Source organism: Vigna umbellata, chromosome 6, assembly GCF_029865625.1.
Source record: "Vigna umbellata cultivar VRB3 chromosome 6, Vumbellata_1.0, whole genome shotgun sequence".
NCBI lineage: Eukaryota > Viridiplantae > Streptophyta > Magnoliopsida > Fabales > Fabaceae > Vigna > Vigna umbellata.
In genome coordinates, this window is record NC_142170.1 from 18,130,517 (window position 1) to 18,152,567 (window position 22,051).

Consider the following 22,051-nt stretch of genomic DNA (forward strand, 5'->3'; position numbering starts at 1 on the left):
CTTTGTATGTTTGTTGGGGAATCAATGTAATCTTTTGAAGCTCTCATATATGGAATTTGTTTTTACATCTTTTATTTAAGACCTATGCTTTCTTTCATCATTAGTTAGGGTTTTTCCTCTTTGCTTAATGCTTGCGTTGTTTAACTCATTCGATGCATGATTATTGGTTTTGTCGATACGGGCACGTACGGGGAAGTCTAGATCCGGGGAATCTCTCCCAATATTATATTGGTTGTCGTTAAGCTCCTGCACTTATGAACTGATCATTAGGAATGCTAGGAATTGTATGAACTCGTGATTAGGGAGAAGCCTTCTAGAAAGGTACTTTAGAGAGTGGCATTAACAATGATGATTTGAATGTTGAATTCCTAAAATATATGAGAGTGGATAAGATGAAATTGACCCCCAACAACATATTCATATATATATTTCATTGAAAGTGTTTATCTTTTGCTTTTGCCATTGATCAAAACCTCATGCATACATGTTTATTTTCGTCTTTTGCATATAAAAATCCAAATATTTCGACCTTAAGTCTTAGCTAATCAACAAACCACACAACTAAACTAGGCCGTGAGTCCTTTGGGAAGAACGATACTTGGTCTTACCGAGTTTATTACTTGAACGATTCGGTCATACTTGCCGATTGTAAAACAAGTTTTTGACATCATATTTTTGTGATCATAAATTTTTCCATCATTAGGAAGGAATTTTTATCATATCTTTTAGTCGATGCGGCCCCCAATTGAGCGGTAAGGGCTCCGACTGCGGCTACGACTTCGCTTGTGTCTTCGTTCGGTCCTTTGATATGACCGTTCAATTTCTCTCTGTTGAGACTTTTCTCTGATAGGACTTTTTGTTCGTGTTCTTTCTTCTACAAATTTCTGCAGATGGCCTCCTCGGATGAGCCTTTCTATATCATCTTTTAATGCATCACATTCCTCTTTAGTATGTCCTCGATTTAGATGAAACCGACAACTTTTCGTTTCGTCAGCGTCTTTTGGAGAAGACTTTTTCTGAATTGTAAGAAGTTCAGTATTTAGAGCTTCCTCAAGAATTGTTACCTTAGGTTCGTTGAGGGGAGTGTAATGATTATACCTGGGTGTTCGGACGAAATCCTTGTGAAACGTACTTCCATTCCTGTCACCACTGTTGAATTACCTTCTTTCTTGCTTCCACCTGTAGAGACTTCTTGTTGTTTCTTTCTTTGTGAGATTCACATATCCTTCATGCGGATGAACTCGGACACTCTTTCTTGGAGCTCTTCCATAGTTTTTGGTGGTCGCGCATATAATTTTTCAGCAAAATATCCTGGTCTCAGGCCTGATGGCAAATTGTTGATAATAAAGGAGTGATTAACCTCTTTAACTTGTCGTTCAGTTTCGTTGTACCTCTTCATGAAGGCCTTTAAAGTTTCCCCTTTCTCCTGTTTAGTATTTACCAATTTTGCCGGTGTTATCTCTTGTTTTTTATTGGAGGCGTATTGCCTTCTAAAGAGGGTTTCTACGATGGTGAAGCAATCCACTGTGTTTGGGGGAAGAGTGTTATATCGCTCCAGTGCCTCGTCCTTAAGTGATAAGGAGAAGGCTCTGCATATGACCGGATCACTGTCCGTGTAGAATGCCATTGCATTGGTGAAGATCCTGAGATGATTTTCGGAATCCATCGAGCCATCATATTTCTCTAATGTAGGAGGATTCTTTTTCGGCATTGGAGTTTGCATGATGGTTGGCGTAAAAGGAAGTAAACTGGTAGGCCGAACAGTTTGGAGGGGCGATGGTCCTCTCCTTCCTCGACCGGGTTGGTGTGCTGGGACGGCTGCCGATTACAGCTTCTTTCGTTTTCATTCTCTTGGTTTGAAGCGGACCGTTCGGTATGAACTCGTTCCGCCCTAAGTGTCGCAATCTCTTCCGTGTGCTTTCGCTGCAACTCTTGTATGGTTCTTTCCTGGGCTTATATTTGTGCTTGCATTTGTGCTATAAAATCTCTGGTATTCTGCTGTTCGTCCATGCTCCTCGTGGTCACCATTTGGGCTTCTTCTGCTCGCTCTCGGCCCCACGGTGGGCGCCAAAATGTTTCGGTTGATAGTTTGTGGGACCGAGACACTAACATTTCTGACGTAGCTTTCCTTCTTCTGACCTCTGAATCTCCTGCTCCAAGTTCTTCAAGTTTGAGCCGAAGGTGGGAGATACCTACAAAGGCACTCCGACATTCAAGTTAGGCGTCTGTTGAAAGAGTTGTTGCTCACAAATGAATATTATGATAATTGAGTATTATGAACTCAGTAGAGCGTGAGTAGAATGTTTTGGAGTATGAATTGAGCATACCTAGTTGATGTCCCTGACCTTGTATTTATAAGTTGTCACAAGCCAAACAGACTTACCTTAAAATCCGGGCAGTTGAATACAGACTTCCCTTAAAATCTGGGCGGGTTGTTCATAAACAGTTTTATGAATATCTTTGACTATTTCTATCATTCAGTGGACACTTGGCCCAATAAGCGCTAGCTCAATTGTGGTCCAGCTTTAATAAAACTGATTGCCCTTGTCGGCTATATTGGTGACCGAACGGTGCTGAATATATGACCGCTCAGTATCTACTAGGTACAATACATGATTGACGAGCGCTGTTGTGGTTTGATCTAGCTGACCAACGTTGTTGGACTGACGAGCGTTGTTACAAAATTTAGACCGATCGGTCTTGGATGCTAACTGTTCGGCCTAGATATCATACTATACATCTACTATGACAACAGTAGCCATACACATAGCTACAAACCCCATCTATCATGAAAGGACCAAACATTTTAAGATTTACCTTCATTACATTCGTGAACAAGTTGATAAGGCACTCTCAAGTTGTTCCATGTCCACAGACATCATCAACTTGCATACTTATTTACCAAAAGTCTGCCCAAATCTACTTATCTCAACATCATCACCAAGTGCCAATTTCCGATCACTGTCTGCACAATCTTGTAGTTCTCATTACCAGAATGGTGTTCTTCACCAATGCTCTCTTATCTTACCATGGCATACAAATCTTACATTTGCCCTAGCTTCATCTAAACTCCCACATTTGCCGTACAAATCCAACAGAGCACTCTAAACCACTTCATCCAAGTTCAACTCGTTCTCATTCAGTAACCAAGAATTTCCTTCCCAAGACGCAAGCAAGCAATGGCATATCCAGTTGTGATGGTATTCAAAGAACACAAATCCCTGTGACGCATTTCATCAAACAACGTCTTCGCATCCTCTAGACTTCCACATTTGGTATACAATGATTAGAAATGAAAACCTCCACCAGATTCATGCATTTAATACTTTTTTTTACTGTAGATGAATTTTAATTATTTCTTTTGTTTGAAAAAATATAAATTTCTATTTGAAAAAAAAAATAAAAAAAATATTCAAAATTATAGAAATATAGAATTTTGTTTAGCAAAAAGTTTTATTCGGAAAAAATATATAAAAATAGAAAATTAAAAACATAACTAAATATCAAATTTTTTAATTGAAATTTATAAAAATTTTAAAATAGAAAAAGTGTGAGACCCAGAAAATTTACTCTGCAAATTATCTGTCACATCACCATTAATACACACGTCACGTCACTGCTCAGGGAAATTAAAACCCACTTTGCATTGCATGCACGAGCGCCATGTGTCGATTTGGAAACTTCTGAAATCAGAAGTGGGGGTGCAGGTGTCAGCAGGGGAGACGCTCGTTCATCTGGAATTGGAATGATCAAAAATGATTTTCGAAAAACCCTCCCACTCACCTGCATCACTCATCTTCTTCCTCAGAACCTAACCTTTCATTTTCTCCAGCCTCTCTCTAAAAACCTCCAACTTCTCTCTATTGTTACTCATCCAATTCTCCTCCGTTTAACATTCAGAACCGTAGGAACGTTCCCTGCGCCGTGAACTTCCTTTTGGTCCGAACAACTTCAGATTCTGTAAACGGTGAGTTTTCCAACCCATACGCTCGTTTCTGGAATTCCTGCGAATCCAGATTCAGTTGCATGCAAGGATATAAGTTGATATTTTTCTACACTTCTTTGGTTAGATTTAGTTGAAGAAACTTAAGTGATCGTTGAGTGTAGAAGAGCCATAGTTGAACGAGTTAAAGTCATACTCTTAGGGTGTACACTGCTATCCAGGTAAGGGAAGCTTATATATTTAATTTATACTTGTATGATTATATGAAAGCATGATATGGATTGACTGTATGAAATGTATATGTATATGTACTGAGTGGGTATGTATGAACGAACCCTGTTGTACTGGATGAACATGATTTTTGATTTGGTTGTACTGCATGTTGATTTTGATGCGTATGAAGGATGAATGAGTAGTATATAGTTGGATTTGATGATGTAAATTAATGTTATAAAGTATGAAAATTAATGTGGATAGGAATTTATAGAGTTTGAATCGTATGAATAAATGTTAAATTTAAGATAGTTGAAAATCTGGATCTGATAAATTCCTTATGATAAATTACGATCGTTATCGAACGGTCTTATACCGTTCGGTTTCCCTGAAAAAGACTTAGAATAGAATTCTTTCATTTGGGAAGAGTTCGGTTTGAGAACGAGCGTTTTCATTGAATTACTATGTTTGAGCGTTCGGCTCAGCATAGAGTTGTCGTACGCCTTAAATTAAATAATACTGAATTAAATAGCGCTAGGTCTTATACCGAACGTTCGTCCTAAAGAGTGCTCGGTCTTATACCAAGCGTTCGTTCTAAAGAGCGCTCGGCCTTATACCAAGCGTTCGTCCTAAAGAGCTATCGTCATATTGAATAACCACTTGGATAAAATAGCGTTCGTTCCAACATTTCAATATTCATCCTCTTACGTTCATTCAAAACTGGCATCGGTCTTTCATATGCAAAAGTCTTCAAAGAAAATTCTATGTGTCATTGACCATCCTTGGTACATTAAATCTGGCCCAAGATCTATATTATGAAATTTTTCTAAGTATCATTATACCTTCAATAAGAGTCAGTTCATTTAACTGACCAAACAGAGAGTCGCGTTCGTCCATCCAGTACTTTATTTGGACGTTCGTCCTAATTCTTCAAAGGATTGAACGTTCGTACTTTTATGCTCTTAAAGTTAAAGATGAAATTGATGATAAATCATAAGAAATTACAGTGTGAACACTATATGGAGTGATTCTATGATTATGGATTTTGGACGAGCGTTCCAAGGAGGAACGTCTCAGATATGTTAAATATTAAATTTTGGTAAAGTATGACTGTGGATAAGTTAAGACTCGCTGTCCATCCTGATATTCAGTGATTACTCTTCTCACGTAGAGAGGGTAAGTCATGCGTGTGAATGGCAGGAGGTCCTTAGTCCATAAGTTAACATGGGTGACGTAAGAACGGACTAACCTCGAGTGGCAGCTGATTAGGTGTATCCCGGTTACTACATCACTCGAGTGCAAGGACGCTTGTAACTACACAGATCATACAGTCCGGACGGTCTGTCTTATAAATATATATATATATATATATATATATATATATATATATATATATATATTTCTATGTTATTCTATGTTAAGTTATTTGCTGTATGTGTGAATTGAAATGTTAAATGTATGTAGTATTGTTATAAGTTAAATTATATAAGCTTACCCTTTCGTTTTTCCTTGTGTTGTCCATTGTATCTGTACGTTCGTCCTGTCTTGCAATGATCATCCGTGTGGATGTGAGCAGAAGACGAAGCTACTCTAGAGGACGTCATCGAGGAAGAAAACTTAATTGAAGTGGAGGTGAAAGCGGAGCAGTAGGACGTCGTTCTTTCATTTTGATTAGAGCGCTCGTAGATGTTTAGATTGTAAATGTTAGCTTATGAGGACGTTCGGTTATTTCTTTTGTAAAACCGTTCGTTCTGATTTAATTCCTGTTGCTATGATACACTCGTTATTTTGTATCAAAGCCGTTCGGCTTTTGAACAGTGAATTTCTGTTAATTGTAAAGACTGTTCATTTTACTGTTAATTGTAATTAAATTCTGATTTATGGTAATTACTATATTTTGGGATGTTACAAAAAGTATTAAATGTATTAAATATTTAGAAAAATATAAAAATATAAATTTAAAAATATAGAAAAATGTACAATTTTTTTTGTTGAAATTGATATAAATTTGAAAATAGAACAAGTATAAAAATTTATTTAAAAGAATTTGTTTTAGAAGAAATTTAAAAATATAGCAATTTAAGATATTTGAAATAAGGGTTAAATATGTTTTTAGTCCCTGAACTATCAAGCGATTTTGGTTTTAGTCCCTGCTCAGAACTTTGATGGTTTTTAGTCCTTATTGTTTTGAAACTCTGAGTAATAGTCCTTAAAATTGGACGGTGTTAAGTTTCAGTGGAGGTGGCAAACGGCGTTGCCACGTGATCACTGATATGCTCTATTCTCTGTGTGCCACGTTGGATGTTTAAGTGTTTGGACTGAGATTAAGTTAGTTAACCACTTAATGATCTTTTATAAATCAGATTTGAAGAAGTTGGGTTCTTCTTCGTGACCGTGACGACCGCCGCACGCTCGGTCTTGTACTCCTCCGCCGCACACTCGGTCTTGTACCATCTCCGTCAGCATCAGATGCATTAAAATGCTCTTCTTTCCACCAACCGATATCATACCTGAAAGACTCGTTATCTGGTAAAAATAAAAAATAAAAAAACACAACATTCAATAGACAGTCACCATGATTAATCATCGGTATCTAAACGCACGGCGATCTCAAGTTCAAATCCATAGCACGCAACTACATTAGTCGATTATAGTAGTGTTACTCGGATCTAAAGGCTGGAAAAGGGGACAGGCCTGCATTTTGAGCCCAACTGGGAGGATCGTACTCGGAGAACGAAACAAAGCCATCGTGATTCTTATCGTGAAGCTCCATTTCCCTTTGGGTGCGATGCAGGACCTCGCGCTGTGCTTGGTGGAGGTTCCACTGAGTCAACTCGTGCTCGGTGACGAACCAATCGGCGGGGTCCACGTCGATCTTGGGGAACAAGAGTATCAATCTGGTGGATTACCTGCTTCTCCCACTCCTTGTCCTCCCGGTGACGCTCCAGCTCCGCCACCAAGGGGTCGAAGGCCACGGCGTGGTGGCGCGACGGTGCTAGGGTGAAGTTGGAGCGGAGCTTGAGGCGGCGGCGGCGGTGGCCGGAGAACTTCTTCGGTGAATGAGAGAGGAACAAGAGCAGCACTGCCGCGACAACTATGTAGACGAATATCAACGTTTTGGCCATCGCTAAGGGACAGCCACCAGAAGAACCCACTTTCTTCAGATCTGATTTATAAAAGATTACGAAGTGGTTAACTAACTTAATCACAGTCCAAACACTTAAACATCCAACGTGGCAGACAGAGAATAGAGCATATCAGTGATCACGTGGCAACGCCGTTTGCCACCTCCACTGAAACTTAACACCGTCCAATTTTAAGGACTATTACTCAGAGTTTCAAAACAATAAGGACTAAAAACCATCAAAGTTTTGAGGAGGGACTAAAACCAAAATCGCTTGATAATTCAGGGACTAAAAACATATTTAACCCTTGAAATAAATTTGATTATTTTTATTGTATTTAAATATGTAAATGTAAAGAAATATTTTTAAGAATGTAGTATTTTTATAGGTTAAAATCCTCGGATGATCTTCATATGCATTGAAATCTCAATTTGGTTCTAGATTTTAAGTAATCTCAATTGAGTTTTTTTTTAAATGTGTAATAAATAAGTTCAAATCGTTAACGTTGTGTAAATGGTTAACAGTGGTGCATAATAGACAATGTGATGTGAATTATTTTATTACGTGGAATTGAAGATTATTTTATTTCATGGAATTGGTTAATTGCACAATTTTGTTAGCACAAGAATTGGAGATTTGGTGCAAAGTTGTCATGGTCATACAAGACTTAGGGATTTGAAGACCAATAAAGCTAGGGATTTGGAAACAGTGAAAGAAGCAGGGAACAAGATTTTCAACATACATTCAACATTCATTAGTGATCGAAGATTGACGACAATTGAGGGGAGTTTGATTTGGCTGGATGGGTGTTGCGTTTTTGGGAAAAAGGAAGAATACATGGAATCAGAGGACATAAACGTACAATGTAGGAATTGTGAGAAAATTGGAAATCCCTCGGGATGTCAAGTATCGACAAGGGAGAGGGAATGAAATCAAATGGGTTTTTCAACCTAAAGATAGTGTTTAATTTGAAGCATGGACTAATGAGAATAAGAAAAATGAAGATCCATTAAAACATACTCCAATATCTTAGTACCATGAATAGGGATAACTTCAACTAAGTAAAGGGTCGTATCATAATACCTAACCCTGAAAAACTCACACTAGTGGAACATCACCCAATTTCAAATTTTCAAAAGAGAGAATGAAAAAGCTGATGGAAACTAAAAACATAAACTTGAAAGAGTTGAAATTGGGGGTCACTAATCAAAAACCCCTATGAGTGTTAACAATTAGCAAGTTGAGAAAAAGGACATCCGCTTTGTAATGACATAAGAAACCAATCTTTAAATGTTAGGGCAAAGAAACCAATCACTTAAAGGGGAGTGAGTGAACACGTCAACTACTGAAATTATTCAACCAAATAACATGTCTTTCACTAAATATTACAGTTCACCATGTCTTGACGTCGTTTCTATCAAATTAACGAAAATGACTTATTTGTTACACATTTTCAAAAAAAGGACTCAATTGAGACTACTTAAAATCTAAGGGTCAAATTGATATTCTACTACAAATATGAGGCCCATACGAGGGTTTTAATCGTTTTTGTATTTAATTATTCAAATGTGAAGATGTTTTTTCTTTGAATTTTTTTCTTCAGTTTCTTTAACTTTTTCGACATAAAATAGTTTGAGTTTTTTTTTTCAACATAGCACATTGTGCATAGTATTTATTGAAAAAACAACTTTGTTTTTATATCAGAATTTGATCTTCCGGATTTTAAGACAAGATCATCTAGAGCATAGATCGTCTAAGCAACTCAAGTTTTGAGCTTTAAATAAAAAACTTTAAACAAAATACTGTTGTGTGTGAAAAGTTGTTGAAAGTAATAGCGTCTAATGAATATAACATTTGAAGCCAAGATAATAAAATGTTTTCAAGACCAAGTGATACACTATCGTTGAAGCTATTAAATTAATAATACTTTTCAAGGCAACTTTAGTATTGTCAAGTAGTATTCAAGAAAGTAGATAGGGTTAAAGTAACCCTGAGTCTTCTCCCAATGAATACAAAATTGCTTTTCAATTTTGACTCTTATGAATGTTATGCAATGCTCAAGAATAATAGTGAGAAACTATGGTAATAAAGTTAATGTTTGGGGAATGTTTGAAGAACAAATAGGAAACTTAGAAACAATTATAATGAAATAGGCTAATTCCACTACTTTTCTAAGATAGATTCATCACGGTTATTTACAGATCATTGTTCAATTTATTATTATTCGAGTTTCAAATTAATTAATGTACATTCTTAATTAATTTGATGAGGGCGATCATGTAGTTATCCAAAGTAGATTCTCAATTACCTTTCTAGATTATTCACAATGAATTCAATCAAAGTACATTCTCAACCAAATCCTATTGTGTTTAATCATGTCTATTCTGAAATCTCCTAACCCAATTAAAAGCTAAATAATCAAAGTAAATTCTCAATTAATTATAGTTACCAATCAAAGTACATTCTCAATTGATAGCAAAAATCCATTTAATCATATGATAGTTCCTAAATTCAATCAAAGTAGATTTTCAATCAAACCTAGAAACCCTTGAACTCATGATTAATATGCATGTAGATTCAGACACCTTATGATGCAAAAATCATTGCTTTTAATATGATTGAGAGATGAAAGACATAGAAGAAGAAAAATCAATAATCAAAAGAAACAAATTCATTAATTCAGCTTAACCTTAGAATCCATAATGAAATTACAGTGGAATAGCCCTAGAAGCTTAGCCTTCCATGAATAGAGTGAAACACATGATGAAATAAAAGTGAGACGAGTGGTAGATGATTGCTTCTAGTGGAGGAGTCTGAGAATGAATGTGCATCGCGATGAAGAGATGGTGGTAACTTCTCTGCGACAGCAACAACGAGGTAACTAACAACATATGGAAAAACTCTTCATTCTTAGAGTGACAAGTGGCCACTAACTAGGTGGAAAAACTCTCCAATAGGAAGGAGACACATGTCATGGCCAAACCATACTCCTTGTCCTCCAAGCTTGGCCAAAAATGTTGACCCTTTGGTAAACCCTTGTGGTGGATGACCTACCTTGGTCAACATTGGGCCTTGGCCCTTTGTTGACTTTGGTGGTCAAAACCCTATTCTACTTTGCCCAAAATACAAGGCCCAAATTAAAATCTTGCACTACTAGACCCAAATACAAAGCCCAAAATTATTCAATGATGACCCAAGAAAAGAAGAGTTTGACTTTGACTTCACCTTCTTTAGTTGACTCTTCTTGTATTTGTTTGGTTGTCCTTCTAGTGATGGAATCTTTGGTTAGAGGATTGTCATCACTAGTCGTTTTGACTATGAAATAAGGAGTGGCAAGAATACTTGGTGCAGACTTGGAGACTTAAAATTCGTATAATCTTGAAAAAGATTAATGTAACCCCTTAAAAATTTTTAAGAAAGAATTGCATGTAGCTCAAGTTATGTAAACCAGTATAAAAATCTGTAGTTTATTCCTTTCATATTCAAAATGTTTTCCATTTACTTATCTCATAAAATTAGCATCAAAACATCTTACAATCCATTTACATTATTTTCATATGTCATTAGACGTTTTATGAAAGAATTTCAAAAGTTCTATTCACTCTCGCTTTTAATGTTTCTTATCTGTTTTCATCGGATGCATAATTCTTACCTTCAATGTGATCATTGTGCATCAAAAAATTAACCGAAATTTGATTCTGAATGAACCAAAATTTGAACTGGATTTTTAAATATTTTTAGTTATTTAATTTATTTTAAAAAAAGGAAAACAAATTTTATAATACTTTAATTTCTTAAAATTTAAAAAAAATAAAAAAAATGCATAGAAAAGCTCCAACTTATATTTTTTATATTTTTTTAAATAATTTTTTTAATAAATTTTAATACTTTTACTATTTTATAAATTTTATAATTTTCAATTGAAAATTTTGATATTTTATTATATTTTTAAATTTCTGTTTTTATATTTTTTAATTAAAACTTTTTATGAACAAAATTTTTATATTTCTATGGTTGTAAATATTCATTTTTATATTTTTATTACAAAATTATATTTTTTAAATAAAATAAATAAAAAAATTGTGTCAACAGTACTAGTTGAAAAAATACATATAAATCTAGGGTAAAAATAAAGATGTGAAAGAGTTTATTATAGGGGAAAAAAATCTATCGTATCAATAAATTTTTTTATATATAACCTATGTAATAAAAACTTTAAATCCAACGATAATTTTTAAAACACATAACTTTATACTAAAATTAAATAATATAATAATGAATATAACTTATATAGGTTAATTTAATCATTCTCTGATGCAATATATTGTGAAAAGTGTACTCTTACGTTTGTGAGTGATTCCTTGCGTTTCTGGCTATGCTGTTGCGTGTTGATGTTGTTTGTGAGGAAATCATGATCTATTCATGCTAACTTTCCCAATATAATGCGACACCCCACCGCCCATTCTCCCAAATTTCCTTCCAAATCCAGTTACCTACTAATCTCAAAGTTACTTTTATGTTTAAGCATTATTCTTCCTAAATCCTTCTCTGTAAGTACCATTTCAATACCACCACAAAAACCAGGGAGAAAATGCTGAAACAACACATTTTGTAAGACCGTTCTTTTTCTTTTCGTTTAATGATCCGATAAATCTTTATATTTTTGTCTAAAATATCAAATATGTTTTTTTTTCGACTTCTCAATCAAGTTTTTAATTTTATAAAATTAAAATAATTAAGGACCTGTCGTTAAATAATGATCGTTTAAATTTAGATTAAACAGTGTATTTATTAACCACGTGACATTAAAAATAAAAATAAATTTTGTATTAAAAATTTGGATTGCTCATAAGTCAAGTCAAATTAGATTTAAAGAAAAGTCATTAAAAAAAATTAAGTGCAATCCTACAATTGATAAATGCAAATGAGATTGGAAAAAAAAATTGGAACTGTGTTATCAGGGTTCTTGGGAGAGAAAAAAAGCCTTTTTTTTTTCTTCGAATGTTAACCCAATTTTCAGAAGGTGTAGCCCGCAGAACAACATCAAGGGCCTAAATAGTTTCCTGTTGGCAGTCCAACTGACGGCGACTGAGAAACTGCGTAAGGTGATGAAGGGCAGTCTTCGAAGCAAATCGGATTGTGACTCCACGTTCACGCTTTTTCCTATGCTAATAGAAACAAAAATTACCGTCAACTAATGAAATATTAAAAATATATTTACATTTAAATACATGTAAACGATAACAATTATTACACATAATAATAATAATAATAATAATAATAATAATAATAATAATAATAATAATTACAAAAAAAACACCTGAAGAAGTAGGGGTGGCAGAAGACCCTGGTTTATCGTTATCTCCCAGTTTGACCTTCAATTCCTTAATTTCAAAAGGCAGCGGTCCGGCGGTGAAAAGACTTTTTCGTCCATCATAAGCGGGCACACGATTTCCCAGAATCGATACGCGGTGTGCTCGAACCAACAAGTCGATAACATCTCTAGAAACCTTCTTTGAAGTAATCTCGGGAGTGATTGCCACCTAATCACACAGTGAACTCACTCAGACACACATCTCATTTCAAACTGAACCGCATAAGCAACAGAAAACACTAACATGCAACCAATGTTTTCTCTCACACAACCCTAATAACACGAAGTCCATATTTTTTTTTCAATCTCATTTGCATTTATCAACAGGCGCTGCACTTAAATTTTTTTATTTTCTTTTTTCACTTTTTCTTTTCCTAAATTTGATTTTACGTGTGCAATCCAAATTTTTAATATAAAACTCGTTTCTAATATCATTTATGATTAATGAATACACGGTTACTCTAACTCAAATTTAAACGGTCTTTTGTGCAATTTAACGACAGACCTCTAATTGTTTTAATTTTATAAAAATAAGAACTCAATCAGACGCGGAAAAAAAGACCTATTTGAGATTATGGACGAAAATAGGAACCTACTGAAACATTAAACATTTTCTTTTCTTTTTATCCCTTCTCTCTTTCCTCCATTCTTTTCTCTTTCTCTCTCGTTCATCAATCCTCTCTATCTCTTTTTATTTTTTTCTTTCATACGTGTCTTTCGAAATCTAATAATACCTTATAGTAGTTGATTTATTATGAAGTATTTTTACTCAATTAAATTTTTACTTAGAAAGTTCTTCTCTCTTCTAAAGATTTCTTATTTATTGTTTTTTTTTCTTATGTTGTTCTCAATTTTAGTGGAATCAATTAAAAAATTGATAATCTCACCTTAGTTTAACAAGTATGGGTCATGGTCAATTTGGGCAATCTGGGCAAGCTGTTGGACAATTCAATAGACCATTGCAGCAACAACAACAACGGCAACAACAACCCTCTTTATCTGAGAGAACTACAAAGCTTGAGGAGACTCTCTAATAATTTATGCAGGTGACTATCTCCAACCATAAAAACACTGAAGTTGCCATTAGAAATTTGGAGATATAGTGATGGCAATCCCTTTAGGGACTTCCCATCCAAAGAAGTATCAACTTAACACTAAGACTAAGAAAGGGAAGTTGAATAAGGACTTGATATTTTCTTTCTAAGTCTTAGAATGTTCTCTTTAACTAAATACATTTACCTTGTTTTGTAGGTCACTAATAAGAGTGGAAAACCATAGCCAATCAACCAAAGAAGCTTGATGAGCTAAGGGAAGCAAAGGAGAAAGGAAGAAAGGAAGTGCTTTTTGGATTAGAAAGCAAAGCTGATATACAACATACGGCCAACCAAGCGAACCAGCGTTTCCACTTCCTTTTAAAGCATGTTTTCAATGTTTACCGTATGGAACATGTGGCTAGCTGTATAGCTTCTCCTGCACACTTCTTATAGAGCTTCATGTACATTGCTAATATGTCCAGTAGCTTGCTAGGCACGTTTCTCTTCATCTATAAAAGAGAAGCCAAATCCTTTGTAATGGTAACTTGAATTGAAGTAAAGAAATGTTGCCAATTTCCAGCTATTACTCTCAAGTTCACCTCTCTGCTTTGTTATCTAGCACCTCCTCTAGCTCCTTTCCCCTTTGGAAAGCCTACTGAGTTAGAAATCTACCAAAACACTCATCCAAACACCACCAGACAATTTCACAAACACCTTGAGTGCATTCGGACATCCTTTGTCATCTTCCATCCGCTGCCATTCTCTGCGTCTTGAAGCATCCTTCTACGCGTCATGGAGCTGTGATAACAGTTGAAAAACTGTTATTTTCATGCTTAAAATTGATACTAAAAGCAACCTTTATACTTAGAAACTAGCTTCAAATCATGTTTTTCTTCATATTTTCATAAATAAGAGAGCTGGACAGGTTTATGCTTGATTTCAGTGTTTTTGTGCAGGTTTTAAGGTGAATTTGGTCAAAGAAGTGAAGAAGGAGAGATATGGAATCAGAAAAGACATCAAAAAGTGCAAAAGGAGAAGCCGAAGTCACCGCTCAGCGGCAGTTTTTACATCTTTTAATTAAGACTTATGCTTTCTTTCATCATTAGTTAGGGTTTTTCCTCTTTGCGTAATGCTTGCATTGTTTAACTCATTCGATGCATGATTATTGGTTTTGTCGATACGGGCACGTATGGGGAAGTCTAGATCCGGGGAATTTCTCCCAATATTATATTGGTTGTCGTTAAGCTCCTGTACTTATGAACTGATCATTAGGAATGCTAGGAATTGTATGAACTCGTGATTAGGGAGAAGCCTTCTTGAAAGGTACTTTAGAGAGTGGCATTAACAATGATGATTTGAATGTTGAATTCCTAAAATATATGAGAGTGGATAAGATGAAATTGACCCCCAACAACATATTCATACATATATTTCATTGAAAGTGTTTATCTTTTCTTATCTCTGATCTTATATCTTCTTTTATATCTTTTTGTGCTAACAAATATTTTCTAGAGTTTTGTGCCTAATGTCTGCAGAATGCAATTTGGTCAAGAATTTAACTATATGGGCACTCAATTCTACCAAAGTAATCTCAACCACTGGTGGGAACCTCACTCAAGCATGAATCAAAGCCAGTTTTGGCAAGCTGCTGGACAATTTGAGAACCAACCACAACAACAATGGCAGCAACAACCCTTTTTATCAGGAAGTTTGGATAGGTTGGAGGACACCCTTCAACGATTTTTGAAAAATTCCGACTCTACTCAGAAAAGCATTGAAGAATCATGTAAAAAAATGGAGATGCAACTTCGTTACATTAGTCAGAGATTGAATGATGAGGTTAATACTGAAGTTAACCCTAAGGAGGAAGGGCAAGCCATTATCACTGAAAGTGACAAGATTCTTGATGAGGAAATATTAGAGGGAGATGAGGAAAGGGTAGAGAGAAAAGAGAAAGAAGAGTTGAGTGAGACAGATAAAGATGAAGAAAAAGAAAAAGAAGTGGTTGAGAGAGAAGAGAGAAAGAAAATTTGTGTGAAAATAAAGAAGTTGAGGAGAAAAAGAGAAGGGAAGAAAAAAATAAAAGAAAAGAAAAAGAGAAAATTTGGGGAGAGAAAGCGTAAGAAAAAGAAGATGAGAGGAAAGAAGAAGAAATCATATGAAAAATCACATCCTCATCTAAAGAAGAATCATAGGAAGGAAAAGAAATTCAAGTGCTTTATGGAAATCTTCAAGAAATTGGAGATTAAAGTTCCTATGATTGAGACATTGCAACAGGTTCCTGGGTTGATTAAATTTCTAAAGAAGTTCAGTAGAAAGAAGAAGAAAAAGAAGATGGAACTTGAACTTTACTGGGTCAAGCTAATGACGTTAAAAGAGCGCTTACTGGGAGGCAACCCAGTGATTTAAAAACTTTTTAGTTTGGTTTGTAACTTTTAATTTGTGGACATTATTTTTGTAAATACTTGTTTGGATATAGCATCTACTGAAGGATGCTAAGTTTGTAACACCTACTGATGGGTGTTGGTGGATTTTGGGTCAGGCTCGTGACGTTAAACAAGCGCTACCTGGGAGGCAACCCAGTTGATTGAATATTTCTGTTTGTTTATTTTAGTAGGGTTTGCATAAGCATTTTAAACATTGACTTGCAGGGAACCAGTGAGGGGCATGTATGGGAGGCACGTAGGTTAAGAAAAGAAGGAGAAGAACACATCACGAAAGTGCCGCTGAGCGGTAATTTACCGCTGAGCGGTACTCTCGCAGAATGGGCTTTAGTTCCCCTTAGCGGGACCCGAGCCCATTAGGGTATTTTTAAACCCTAAGCTGTGCAAGTTCTCATACTTTCAGGCTTTTCTCTGCACAAACACTTCCACATACCTTCTCCAAGGTTTTCCACATCTTTTCACTCTTTCCTCTTAAGAAAATTTCTCTTCCACTCACTTTTTCACTAGTGTTCCATTCCAGTTTGGGGTTGGAAGAGAGTATCTTAGATTGGAAACATTCTCATTGCATCTAGTATCTCCACCCAAGTAAGTAAAATGCATTTTGTTCATTCTAGGGTTTGATTTTGAATGTGATTGTCAAAGCATGAATAATTAGGGGTTTTGATTTCTATGCATGATTTGATGATATATTTGATGTTTGAACCGATTAAACTGTATGATTATGAACTGGAAAACTGAAAATTGCATTTGGGTGGAGTTAGGACAGCTTTAAAACAACATTTTCAAAAATCTGCAGAGTTACCGCTGAGGGGTAAACTGCCGCTGAGCGGCACTCTGCCAGATTTGGTTTCTCTGAATTTTTGCGTGTTGGAATGTGGCACTGGTGGCGCTGAGGGGAAATTCTGGCCCTCAGCGGTGGTTTAGCTTCGAAAGGAGTTGTGTTCTGTGTTTTACTAATGATTAACATCATGTTCTGTGGTTTTGTATTTGTGTTTGGATGTAGGAATGGCATCCTCTTCAGGAAAAAGATTGAAAACCATGGCAACCAAGAGAAAGGAAAAGAAACCAGAGCAACCCCACTCTAGCAGGTTCCTCTCTAAGAAACATGAGAAGCACTTTAGGGTGGTTCAGGACAGGAGACTTCTGATGGAGAGAAAGGTTGGAATGATACCTCACTTTGCTCCTCAATTTGGAGAGCAAGTGTTAGGGAATGATTGGGGAAAGCTAGCCACCTATCCTGCACCTGCCAACATAGCTGTGGTAAAGGAATTTTACACCAATGCAAAGAAGATTGGTGATTATCCAACTGAGAATTATTTGGGCTATGTCAGAGGCCATGCTATCAGGTATGATCCTGATTCTATTAATAACTTCCTGGACACTGTATGGGCTGGTGAGCAATGCCAGTTTGCTATTTGCATGGAGGAAGGTGCTGATTATGAGGATGTGGAGAGAGTACTGTGTATACCTGGAGGACACTTCCAAAGGAATCGATCTGGCTCAGTGGTTGACATTAGGAGGACAGATTTGACTCCTCTTGCAAAGTATTGGATGGCGTTTTCTCATGCCAACATTCAGCCATGTTCACATGTGTCAGATATTACTCTCAGCATGGCATTCTTCATCTACTGTGCTATCAGAAACTTGAATGTTAATATTGGGCAGGTGATAGCTGATGAGATTAGTGTGTGCGCTAATACTTCAAACAACAAAGCACCACTAGGACATCCTTCTTTGATCACGCACCTTTGCAAGATAGCTGGGGTGGACACTTCTGCTCCACCATTTGAGAGGCCAAGAAAAGCTATTGATGAGGCCAATTACAGACAGTACTGTGGAGGTGAGGATGCAGCTCAGCCAGTTCCACCACGCCGGGCTCGTAGAGAGAGAGGGCCAGCACAGAGCCAGACATCTGTTGATACACATGAAGCAGAACCATTCCAGATGAGGGACATGTATATGTCTCTTATAGGTGCTCAGTTGCAGTCCATTCACAGAGGGCAGGTGGCTACTGCTGAGATGATTGTGGGGATGTATGATACACCTCCAGCCCACAGGTGGACTATGGATGAATTCCATAATGTGGTAGCTTGGCCAGAGGAACCAGTGCATGGAGGAGGAGCTGGAGCAGCTGAAGCTTCAGCTAGAGAGATGGAAGAAGATGAAGCTGATGATGATGATGCATTTGAAGATGATGAAGATGAGGAGGAAGAGGAAGATACAGAGGATAGCTCAGACTGATGAGGAGCTGAGATAGCATTTGATGGAAGCTTATCCATGCTTGAATGACCTGGCCTTGCAGACAAAACAGATGCAGCGGATGAAAAACAGTATTGGTGCAGTGAGTGAAATACAGCAGAGTGGATGCAGTAGCAATTGGGTGAGATTTTGGTGTATTTGAGTGGAGTAAGTATGTGTGGGAACCTCACAGCTCAGAAGGCCTTCCTACAATGGAAGGAAGCTAGAGGAAAGGGAAGAGAAAGTAGAGAGAATTAGTGACTCAAGAGCAATAGGGCTGGCAATGAATTTCAGCAGCAATTTACTAAGCTCAAAAGTAACCCAAAACAAAGAAAAAGCCCTCTTATTTATAGGTGAAGAGGAGCCTAAATTCTGTTTGTAATTCCCTCCTAAAATTCAAATTATTCAGATTTTGATCAAGCAAAATCCATGCCTCATTCCAGCTCATCCAGCAAGGTGTGTGCTTCCTTCCAAATCAGCCAACATTCACGTGGAAAATGCTGGTGCATGCCGTAAGCACCTCCTTTGCTTTTTGGCTCCTTTTCTTGGTTCTTTCTTGGATGGCTCAATCATATTCTCCAAGATTTATTAATTCCTGCAAAACAAAATATATGTGCTTTAGTTAAGAGAAGAAGGATTTTTATAAGTAACCTTCCATAGAAGTAAAATGTTAGATGATCCTTCTTCTTCTTGAATCTTCCTAGCCATTGCTCTAGTAAGAGGTCCAATGTGATTTCTTGATGGTTTTCCATCAGACCCTCCCTCTTGAAAAAGATCTGTCCTCAGATCTGCTTCCTCCTGTTGATCATCTCCTGTGAAAGGAATTAAATCGCAGATGTTAAAAGTAGGACTGACACCATAACTTTCAGGAAGGTCTAATATGTATGCATTATCATTTATCTTTTTGAGCACCTTGAATGGACCATCTCCTCTTGGACTAAGTTTGGATTTCCTTTGAGAGGGAAATCTTTCCTTTCTCAAATGAAGCCAAACTAGGTCTCCTTTTTCAAAAACTATTTTCTTTCTCCCTTTGTTGTTGTATTCTGCATATTTTTGAGTTTGTTTTTCAATTTGGATTTTAACTTTCTCATGTAACTTCTTGATAAACTCCGCTTTAGAAGCACCTTCTTTATGAAGAAAAGAAGATGATTCTGGAAGAGGTAGTAAATCAAGAGGTGTGATAGGGTTAAAACCATAAACAACCTCAAAAGGAGAAAGATTAGTAGTCTTGTGGACTACTCTATTATAAGCAAATTCAATATGAGGTAGATGTTCATCCCAAGATTTGTTATTTCCTCTTAATATTACCCTTAATAATGTAGATAAAGATCTATTTACTACTTCAGTTTGCCCATCAGTTTGTGGGTGACATGTAGTAGAAAATAGAAGTTTAGTTCCAAGCTTTTCCCATAAAGTTTTCCAAAAATGGCTTAGAAACTTCACATCTCTATCAGACACTATAGTTTTGGGTAAACCATGCAATCTCACTATTTCTTTAAAGAAGAGTCTAGAGATATAGCTAGCATCATCTACTTTGTGGCAGGGTATAAAATGAGCCATTTTACTAAAACGATCTACTACCACAAATATAGAATCATACCCCCTTTGAGTTCTTGGCAATCCTAAGACAAAGTCTATGCTTATGTCCTCCCAAGGGGTATTAGCTATAGGAAGAGGTGTATAGAGTCCATGAGGCATAATTTTGGACTTAGCTTGCAAACAAGCTATACATTTAGAACAATGCCTTTGAACATCTATTCTCATGTGTGGCCAATAAAATTTACTTTTCAAAATGTTTAGAGTTTTATCAACTCCATGATGGCCCATGAGTCCTCCTCCATGACTCTCTTTGATAAGAAGTTTTCTAATGGATCCTTGGGGTATACAAAGTTTTCCTTTATTAAAAAGATACCCCTCAGAAAGATAGAATCCATCAAAAGGCTTCTTAAGACATGATGAATAAGTGGATGCAAATGTTTCATCATTTTCATATAACTCTTTTATGTCATCAAATCCTAATATTTGAGATCCTAGGGTTACTAATAATGCATGTCTTCTAGATAAAGCATCCGCAACAACATTAGTACTCCCCTTTTTGTGTTTGATGACATAGGGAAATTGCTCAAGATATTCCACCCACTTTGCATGTCTTTTGTTTAGCTTTGCTTGCCCTTTAATGTACTTGAGAGATTCATGATCAGTGTGTATGATGAATTCTCTAGTTACCAAGTAATGCTCCCAAGTTTTCAAAGCTCTAATGAGGGCATACAACTCTTTGTCATAGGTAGGATAATTTAAGGTAGGCCCCCTAAGTTTTTCACTAAAGTAAGCTACGGGATGTCCTCCTTGTATTAAAACAGCTCCTATTCCTACCCCAGATGCATCACATTCTAGTTCAAAGGCTTTGGAAAAATCAGGCAAAACTAGAATAGGTGCATGTGTTAACTTGTGTTTCAAAGTCTCAAAAGACAACTCTTGCTTATCACCCCAAATAAAAGGCATATCTTTCTTGACTAGCTCATTTAAAGGAGCAGCTATGGTGGAGAAATCTTTCATAAATCTCCTATAAAAACTTGCTAGCCCGTGAAAACTTCTCACCTCTCCTACATTTTTAGGGGTTGGCCATTCTTGTATAGCCTTGATCTTCTCTGGATCAACATGTACACCTTCTTTTCCCACTTTGAATCCAAGGAAAATCACACTTTCTTGACAAAAAGTACATTTGTCAAAGTTGGCAAAGAGATTATGTTCTCTAAGAAGAAGCAAGACTTTTCTGAGATGGTTAAGATGTTCTTGAAGGCCTTGACTATAGATTAAGATATCATCAAAATAGACCACTACAAATCTACCTATGCATTCCCTAAGCACATGATTCATTAATCTCATGAATGTACTTGGAGCATTGGTCAAGCCAAAGGGCATGACTAACCATTCATACAAACCAAACTTGGTCTTGAAAGCAGTTTTCCATTCATCTCCTTCATGAATTCTTATTTGATGGTATCCACTTTTAAGATCAATTTTGGTGAAGAGATTTGCCCCATGTAATTCATCCAACATGTCATCTAGCCTAGGAATGGGATGCCTATACTTGACAGTTATGTTGTTGATGGCCCTACAATCTGTACACATTCTCCAAGACCCATCCTTTTTAGGGACCAACAACACAGGCACAGCACAGGGACTTAAACTCTTTTGGATCCACCCTTTGTTCAACAAGTCATTAACTTGTTTCTCTATTTCTTTTGTTTCCATAGGGTTGGTTCTATAGGCTGGCCTATTGGGTAGGCTTGCCCCAGGCACCAAATCTATTTGATGTTCTATTCCCCTCAAAGGTGGTAATCCACTTGGTACCTCTTTGGGAAATATATCATCAAATTCCTTTAAAAGTTTTTGCAACCCCTTTGGTAGAGAACCAAGTTCATGAGTGATTGAAACAAATGCCTCTTTGCAATAAAGAAGGAAATGAGGTTGTCCAAGAAAAAGATTTTTGGAAATATTCAAGGTTTGAGGTTGGACAACTTCATGGGATGAGGCATGGGTTACCAAATTCTTTTTTTCTTTCTTATTTTCTTTTTTCTTTTCTCCATCCAACTTCTTTTTAAGAATTATTTGGTCCTCTCTTACTTGTGAAGGTGTAAGAGGACACAAAATAATTTTCTTTCCCTTGTGTTGAATGG

At 36.4% G+C, this 22,051-nt stretch overlaps 1 protein-coding gene and 1 pseudogene across 1 annotated transcript; both read right to left on the bottom strand.

The window, feature by feature from the left end:
• Positions 1 to 1,216: 1,216 nt before the first annotated feature.
• LOC148196873 (uncharacterized) lies at positions 1,217 to 1,711 on the bottom strand. Its single transcript, XM_088093530.1, has one exon. It carries the CDS (start codon positions 1,709 to 1,711, stop codon positions 1,217 to 1,219), a length of 495 nt encoding a protein of 164 aa, XP_087949656.1.
• Positions 1,712 to 3,139: 1,428 nt separating this feature from the next.
• LOC148196874 (uncharacterized) lies at positions 3,140 to 7,281 on the bottom strand (annotated as a pseudogene).
• Positions 7,282 to 22,051: the final 14,770 nt, after the last annotated feature.

Excerpts from the sequence above, each read along its gene's own strand:
- LOC148196873 (XM_088093530.1), bottom strand. The coding sequence starts at position 1,711 with ATGCCGAAAAAGAATCCTCCTACATTAGAGAAATATGATGGCTCGATG.